Raw genomic sequence first — 8770 nt, 5'->3', positions numbered from 1 at the left:
GTAAGAGAGAGCTATGGCATTTTAAATAACTCTCTTCCCACCCTCATCCCTCAGATCAGCAGCAGCCATGAAGATTCCTGGTGCAGGTTGCTAAGTGCCAGAGGGAACAGTGCAGACCTTAATCTCAAAGAATAGTAATTGTGTGCTTTGACTAGTCTGGCCAGCTCTGTGAAAGACTATATCAAGGGCTTCCCTTTGTTTTTTGACTTGGAGAGTTCTCAGGGCTAGCTTGACTTCCCAGGCAGCATTTATTGACAGCATTTGTGATGGTTGGTTTTATGTGTCAACTTGGCTGGGCCATGGTGACAGATATTTGGTCATACGTCTTTCTGTGTGTTTCTATGAAGGTGTTTTTCTGTGTGTGTGTTGATGGAAATTAATCAATAAACCAATCTATAAGAAGAATAGAGGAGAATTTTATTTGAGCCACTATAGCCCAGGAGACAGCCTCTCAGATAGCTCTGAGGAACTGCTCCAGAGAAGCATGGTTTTCAGCACAGTTTTGTATCTTGTCAGAAAAAAGAACATCGAACATCAAATATAAAAGAAGTACATTCATTCAAGATTTCAAAAAAGGCAGATCAGCACATACACAGCAAGTCAGTATGGCCTTGGTGCCAGGGAAGGAGTACTAGCATTGATGTCCCAGAAAAGGAAAAATGTATCTCTATTTTCCAAATGGACTTGGTTTCTGGACAATGTACCCTTTTCTTTAATGATTAAAGCAGATGCACAATGTATGTTTAATAAGCCACAAAACAGGCTGTTCTAGTTAGCATAAATCAGCCATCTCAGCAGAAGCCATGTATAGAGATGGGGTTATATCAGCAGAAACACTGCCAGCCTCTACTGAAGGGGACAGAGATGAGACAAAATGAAGGAAGGCTGTCAGACATCTGGGATTCTACAGGGCAGGACAACAGATCTATCCAGCTATGAACATGTGTTATCCTTCAAGAAACCATTCAAAGCGAAGTAAGCCAGAAAGTGAAAGAAAAATACTGTATGAGATAGTTCATATATGGAATCTAAAAAAAAAAGAACATAAATACAAAACAGAAACAGACCCATAGACATAGAATACAAACGTGTGGTTGCCAAAGGGAAGGGGATGGGAAGGGACAGACCGCGATTTCAAAATTTGTAGATACTGACAGGCATATGCAGAATAGAGAAACAAGATTATACTGTATAGTACAAGGAAATATATACAAGATCTTGTGGTGGCTCACAGCGAAAAAAAAATGTGACAATTAATATATGTTGTTCTTCTCTCCAACCTGGAAGAGTGAGGAATGACAGGATCAGGTTCATGATCAAGTAAACTTTATTGTAGCTCTGGTATCATTGGGGAAAATGTTTACAAGACTTTCTGAGCATATATGGACCCCTTTCTTGTCTCCACTTCCCCACAGTGCTCCCTATGCCATTCCACCCTCTCATCAGAGAGGCAATTTTCAGGAAGGAGACCAAGCTCATGTTAACATGGAGACAGAGCAGAAGCCTCCAGAGAGAAGAATGGAGAGAAGCAGGCGGGCTGAGACCATGGGAAGCTGGTTCAAGATCACAGTGAGTGTCCTGACTAAATGGACCTAATACGTAGAAGAAGGTGAACAGAGGGAGTTGTGTTGGAATCGGGTAGAGATGGTATGAACTTTTCTGGGGCAGAGGAGTTGGTTATGTGTCTTGTTATTATTAGAAGTTAACATCCTAGACCATCTAAGAGAAGATTCAGAGAAGCAATATGAAGGGAACAGACTGACTGCAGGGAGCATGGGAGAGGTTGTCTAAAAGCAAAGGAGGAAACTACTGTCAAGATGGAGCAACTTCATACCACAAAGCTCAGTTTGGCTCAGGCTGAGTGTGGGAGGAGGCTGCGTCTCTGGGGTCCTTGTCAGAGGGGCAGGCCAGGTCTGCCTTAGGTAGGGTCTCTTGGAACTTTACAAAAAGAAGTACGTGTTAAGCATATTAAGTTGATTATTTCAAGAAAAGTGTTTGAGGGGAAGAAACGATATTTAGAAAATCCACATGTGGTACAATAACAAATATCGACCTAGCGTAAAAAATTATTTAAAGCTTGAAAAAAAAAAGTCTGAAAGGAAGACCTGGTTGGGTCTTATCTTAAACTTATATTCTATTGTATCAATTTCCTCTCCCATTTTTCTCTTTGCCCCCCAGATTCCATTTGGCATAAAATATGAGGAGAAGTGGCTGCTGAATTTGATTCAGAAGTACTGCAGTGTCCCCTTCACTCCAGTTGAAGTAAGAGAGGACGTCGAGGCCAATGAGAGGAAACGGGGTAGATGGATGGTCCAGATGAGAAATGACTCTGGTCTCATATTGTCTTTCTCTTGTCACTCCCCGTAGTTTCATTATAAGCAAATGCAGGCCCAGTTCTTTGTTGAGAATGCCAACGTTGCCTTTGCTCTGAAGAATGTCAGTGGCAAGATTTGCACTGAGAACAATGAAAGGGTATGTGTCAAGGGCACCTGGGAGCAAGAGGGCAGGGCAGGGGCATGGTCTTGCTTGATCCCAAGGCTCAGATTTCTGGTGCTTACCCAGCCCCTCTTATGCTCCCTGCAGATATCTGTCTTTGTTGACCCCTGTGATGCACCGTATTCTATGCAGAAGGAGCTGCAGTCAGAAAAGGTGGAGCAGATAAAGGTAATGCAGACTCAACACAAGTTCTGCCCCACAGCCAGATCCACCTATTGCTCCCCGATCAACACCTCAGACTCAGAGCCACTGAACCCCGTCTTTAACTCTGCAGCTGACCATGAACAAACTGTTTGATGCCTCCCAGGCATTTCTTAACAGCCAGAGACTCTGCTTTGGATCTGATATGGCTATAGCAGTAATCCCAGGGCAGGTGAGGGCAGAGGGGTCTGCCTGGGAAAGACCTTCGGGATCGTAACTCTGGGAGGGGTTGGTGCAGGCAGGACCCTCTCAGCTTTCTGTTTCCCTCCTGTTGGCTTCCTGGAGGCTTGATGACCTGTAATGTTGAAATGCCACGGAATCCGAGATATCGCATGCCTGCCCCTCTGCAGATCCGTGGAGAGAACATGCCCAAGGTGAGGACTTAGGCCCAATGTTGGGACTGATGGTGAGGGTGGGACAGATTAGGCAGAAGAGGCAGATTGGCCTCAAACATCCCCTGTTGGGGTCCTCACTCTCTTTCTCCATCATAGATTTTGTCCTTGGATTTGAGCAACAAGAGACTCTGCCAGCTGGGTGGCCTGTCTGATGCTACACAGAATGCTTCTGACATCAAGAATTTGAACGTCTCCAGTAGTGAGGTGAGGTGTGGTACCCAGATCCCTCTTTGAAGAGGAGATGGGAGGGCTCATGGGAAGGTGACAGAGGAAGCGAAGTGAATTTGTTGGAAAAGGAAGGGACGACTGGGGGTGCAGTACCATCCTGGCTCTCTTTCTCTGGTTCGTGTGGTTTCTCTACATAATTACAGGCAAAGTCTTCAGGGGAGTTGGGCAAGGGCCAGAGGCTGGAACAAGATGGAATGTGTGCAGATAAAAACCCTCTGTGCACCACCCTTCCTGATAAGTCAACCAACATAAGGTCAGATGTACCCTCTGTCACCTGAACTATTCCTGACAGTGCCTGTTTGCAAAAAGCAGCAGTCTTGGTCCTCTCAGAGGGCCACAGGCCCTATGCTATCCTCTCTGTGTCACATAGGTGACAAAGGTTCATATGGCATCCAGGAGGCCCCCAGCCCAACATATGCATAGTTTCCATTTCCACCACAGGTCCCTGGGACGAGCCAGTTCCCCTTCTTCTCTCTTCTTCCCTGATCCACCTCCAAACCATTGGAGAGGTTCTTTCCCTTCCCTTCACTTTGCTTTCTCTCTCTCCCTTGTCTCTATGCCCCTATGTCTCTGTCTTCTCTTCTTCATCCTTCACTTCTTTTTTGTCTTAATCCCCCTCCATTTCCCTCCCTGCCTCACTAACCTCCTTGGCCCAGCATCCTGGGCCATCCCTGGTGGGTGTCCTTGTGTTGGCAGGATGCAGGACCCCCAGGAAGGATGAAGAGCCCCTAGCTCCAACCTCATTCCCTCTTCCCTCCAAAGCCTACAGTGGGGACCTGCAGGAAGGGAGGGAAGGGAAGGAAGCCTGCTTCCTTGTTGCTTCTTGTGGCACCTGGAGAACAGAGTCAGGGCAGTCTAGGTGGGAGGTACCCAGGAGGGAAGGAGTGGAAGGAGAGGGATGGAGGGAGGCAGGCAGGTAGGGAACACTCTTCTGGTGCATCAGTCCATGTGGAAGGTGCCCAGGGCCGGGGAGTGTAGGTGGACACACTGGACTGTGTCTGGTGTAAGTGTACTTGCTCCCACGAGAAGAGACCGCTTTGTAGTTTCACTGACTTTTCATCTTGGCAGCTCCATCCTGGAATTGTTCCCCAAGTTATTACGCTTGGTAAGTGTATTCCTCAATCACTGACTCCTCTAACTGACACTGACACTGCCCACAAACTACTCTGAACCCTTTAGGTCTTGCCTGAGTTCGATTTTTGAATGTGACCCTTAAACGTTCTGGGGGCAGAGGGAGGGTACAGCCTCTGTGGGAAGCTCACAACAGCTCTGGGTCTTCTTCGACCACGTCTGCCACAGCCTTCAGGGACCTCGTGGTGATGACCCGAAGTGTAGTCCTGCCCTCAGATTTTCCAGGGCCCTTCCACAGTTGACCTCTGACCCTCACCCTCCTGGGCCCGTCCTTTTCCTTGACCATCCAGAAGTGCCTCTTGGTCTGCACCACTGACTTCCTCTTCCCTCTCACAGGATGGCCAGGAGACACCCCCACCAGCTAAGTTAGGTGTGGACACCCGTAAGAGCTTACCAGCCTGCGAGGTGAGCACGGAGAATCAAGCAGGGCTTTGGGTGGTGCGTGAGGAGAGGGTATCAGCCCTGGTGCTGAGGACTGTTTTGATTCCAGGAAAGCAGTGAAGGATCTGATCAGCTGAAGAGTCTGATCCTGCAATTCCTGCAGCAGTGAGTACTGCTGGCAACCTGAGGAAGGGGAGGGCTGGGACAGCTGAGGCCACCCAAGCTCAGCTCTGCTCACGGGAGTTTCCAAGTCTCATTTGAGGTCCGGACCACAGAGACAGACTGTGCTCATGGCTCCCCGACAGGTATTACTTGATCCACGACTCTGGAGACCGACAGGATCTCCTGGGTGCTTATCACGACGAGGCCTGCTTCTCCCTGACCATTCCCTTCAACCCCGAGGACCCAGCCCCGTGAGTATCACAGCTCACAGTGTGCTCCTGGGCCGTGTGGCTCCCCAGCAGACGCAGGGCAGCTCCTGCAAACCCCCACACTGGGGCCGCCCACCTCCCCCTGCTTCTCTTTTTCTCCCAGGAGCAGCTTGTGGGAGTACATCAAGGACAGTAGGAATATGAAGAAGCTTAAGGACCCCTGTGAGTGTGTGATGAGGAGGCGGGGCGGGAAAGGGGGCGGGAAGGGGTCAGTCCTAGGGCCCAGGGCGTGGCAGCCCCTGACCTTCCCTCGCTTCTCCTCCCCCCACAGACCTGCGGGTCCAGCTGCTGAAACACACAAAACGTGACATTGTGCGCTCCCTCTGCCTGTTGCCCAAAACTCAGCATGACCTCAGCTCCTTCGTGGTGGACATGTGGCTCCACACGGTGAGCATCTGCTTCCATCTTGGGCAGGACCAGTTGCTTCAGGTGGGTAGGAGGTTTAGGTGGTGACTGAGCGCCTGGGCTCTTCCTTTTCAGGACACAATGCTCTGCTTCTCTGTCAACGGGGTGTTCAAGGAAGGTGAGTGTGTGTAGACCCCCGTCCCCAGATGCCCCACTGCTCCGTGCCCCTGGCCGGGCTCCCTCTCAGCACCCTCCCAGCCACCCCGATCCCTCTCCTTCTCTTCCCGGCCCCTCTGTGTTCTCCAGCCCTCGCTCTTCCCACAAAGGACCCAGGTCTGACCTGCGTTCATGCCTGTCTGCCCCGCACACCCTGGGCGTTAGGGACACAGGCTGTGGAGTTTGATGGCTCTCATCCCAGAGCCTTCCTATGAGATCCGGGGACCATTACTTAACCTCTCAGTTTCCTCATTTGCAGAATGAGGTATTAGCATCCATGTCTTGGGCAGCAGTGACAAATGCATCAATGAACTGGTGAAGTGGTTGTCACGGGCCCGCGCACAGTAGAGGTCCTGCCACCGGCAGCAGGTTGCTCCTATAGCTGCCCTCCACATTCCCGACACCCTGGCGCCCAGTGAGCACCTGTCCCCTCAGCATGAGTTTCCAGTCAGACTCTGTCTGCAGACCCCTGTGTGAGCGTGTAAAGCAGGTGGGGCTCTCGGGGGTACTGATGTTTGCTTTTTGTCGTTGAAGTGGAAGGAAGGTCTCAGGGTTTTGTTCGTGCCTTCACCCAGACCTTCATCGCTATCCCTGCCAGCCATTCCAGGTGAGTGCTGTGTGGTGGGTGGGAACCCCCGTCCCAGCCTGGGCTCAGGGGTGTGGGAATGTGATGGTGCCCACCTTAGGTTTTCTCAATACTGTGGAAAGCCAGCAGGTAGATCCAAGGAGCAGTCTAGCCTAGTGGTTAAGAAGGGCATGGGCTCTGGAACTGGAATGTGGCTTCTCTCCTTGGTCCCAGCACTCATTGGCTGTGTGACCTTGGTCAAGTCACGTGGCCTCTGTGCGACTCAGTGTCTTCCTATGACAGCGGGGATCAGACTGTCTACTCCCTGGGCTGTTGTAAAGGGTAAACATGAAACTGTCCCTGAGTTGCAGGGAAATGTCCAAATGTCATGAAGATGGTGGATAATCTCCCTAAAGGTGGGCTTGTGGGAGGGGCATAGGTACCAGCCAAGGAACATGCCTCTGTGTGTGTATATATATTTATGTATATATATGTGTGTGTATATATGTGCATATATATAAATATATAAATATGTATACATATAAATATGTACATAAAATTACATGCACTTTTACCATCTATGTAGACTTTGTAACTATCACTACAAACAAGGTACAAAACTATTCCATCTCAAGTTTCCCTCATGCTAGCCTTTATAGCCATATCCACCTTCTGCCTGGTCCCACGTCCCTAAACACTATTACAATTTTATAAATGTCATATAAATGGAGTTATGTAGTATATAATCTTTAGGAATGGATTTCTTTCACTCAGCATAAATGCCCTGAGATCCATCCAAGTTGTTAAGTGTATCCATAGTCTATTCTTTTTTATTGCTGAATAGTATTCTATGGTATGAATGTACCGTAGTTTGTTTAGCTATTCCTCTGCTGAAGGACATCTAGGCTATTTCCACTTTTTTTAACCATTATTAATAAAACTTATGAACATTTATGTACAGATTTATGTGTAAACATATATTTTCATTTCTCTGGGTAAATTGCCCTGAGTGCAATTGCTGTATCATATGGTAATTGCATGATTAGTTTTGAAAAATTGTTTTGCCAAATTGTTTTACAGAGTGCCTGTACCATTTTGCATTCCCATTGGCAATGTATGAGTGACTCAGTTTATCCATAGCCTTGCCTGCATTTAGTGTTGTCAGTATTCTTTTCAGCTATTCTGATAAGTGGGTTTAATATTTTATTGTGCTTTTAATTCACATTTCCATGATGACTAAAGATGTTGAATACCTTTTCCCATGCCTGTTTGCTCTCAGTAAAATGTCTGTTCACCTCCCTTGCCCATTTTATAATTGTATTAAGAGGCAAGAAAGTGTATCTAGAGGGCAGCCCTGGCTCAAGCTAACAGGCAGAATAAGAGAATGTGAGGCCCCACGAGACTCACTTTTCTTGACTGGGAGGGCAGAAGTGGGGCTGAAGCTTCTAAATGTGCCTCAAATAAGAATTGAACTTTGATTTGGAACAACACTGAGAGGTGGGAGAATCTCTGGGTCCATCTGTGGAGATCTAGATAAAACAGGAAAACAAGGGAGATGTGGGATTGGAGAAAAACAGTGGAAGGAAGGAGATATGGGGGCAGGGAATGCCTTCTAAGTAATGCTAGATTCATCACTGTCAGGCTTCTCAATGGGATGCAAAAAACTATTCTCCTAGACTTGTGGTCTTCAAGTCTGGATATCTATTAGAATCCCCTCCAATGCTCAGACTCAGCCAACTGAATCAGAATCTCTAGGGGTAAGTTCAGTCATCAATATCCTTAAGGTTCTCCTCAGCTGATTCTAGTGAGCTGTCAGAATTGAAAATGTTATTTGCTGGTGTATTAGTTTGCTAGGGCTGCCATAACAGGATACCACAGACTGAGTGGCCTAAACAACAGAAATTTATTTCTCACAGTTCTAAAGGCTGAGAGTCCAAGATACAAGTGTCCACAGGTTTGATTTCTTCTGAGGCCTCTTTCCTTGGCTTGAAGATGACCACCCTCTTACTGCCTCTTCACATGGTTGTCCCTCTATGCATTTGCACCCCTGGTATCTCTTTGTGTATCCTAAACTCCTCTTATAAAGATATCAAGCATATTGTATTGGGCCCATCCTAACAGACGGTATGAGAAATATCTTGCTCTGAGAAATTCAACTCCCTTTTAGCTACTTTCCTGAAACTACTAAACAACACTTCTACAATCACCTCATTGGGCAGAAGTTGGTCATGTGACCATATTTAGCTGCAAAGGAGGCAATAAAGATGGTCTTTTACTGGGAACATACTTTACCAAATAAATTTGGGGTTCTTTTATTAAGAAAGAAGAATTAGTATAAAATATATGGTATACTTTTATACCCAAGGCAGCTAGAAGCACTA

At 47.5% G+C, this 8770-nt stretch overlaps 1 protein-coding gene across 1 annotated transcript; it reads left to right on the top strand.

Annotated features, from left to right (window-relative positions):
- The first annotated feature begins 1421 nt into the window (after positions 1-1421).
- Positions 1422-6735, top strand: LOC140691786 (nuclear RNA export factor 3-like). The gene is made up of 16 exons (XM_072955918.1): positions 1422-1569; positions 2179-2262; positions 2368-2472; positions 2584-2787; positions 2940-3071; positions 3189-3296; positions 3464-3573; positions 4389-4425; positions 4788-4856; positions 4942-4997; positions 5138-5245; positions 5367-5425; positions 5535-5650; positions 5744-5786; positions 6359-6431; positions 6624-6735. Exons 1-16 carry the CDS (start codon positions 1486-1488, stop codon positions 6733-6735), a joined length of 1500 nt encoding a protein of 499 aa, XP_072812019.1. The 5' UTR covers positions 1422-1485.
- The last annotated feature ends 2035 nt before the right edge of the window (positions 6736-8770 follow it).

Source organism: Vicugna pacos, chromosome X, assembly GCF_048564905.1.
Source record: "Vicugna pacos chromosome X, VicPac4, whole genome shotgun sequence".
Lineage (NCBI taxonomy): Eukaryota > Metazoa > Chordata > Mammalia > Artiodactyla > Camelidae > Vicugna > Vicugna pacos.
Note: the sequence above shows the minus strand (reverse complement) of the source record. Positions and strands in the feature narration are given on the sequence as shown.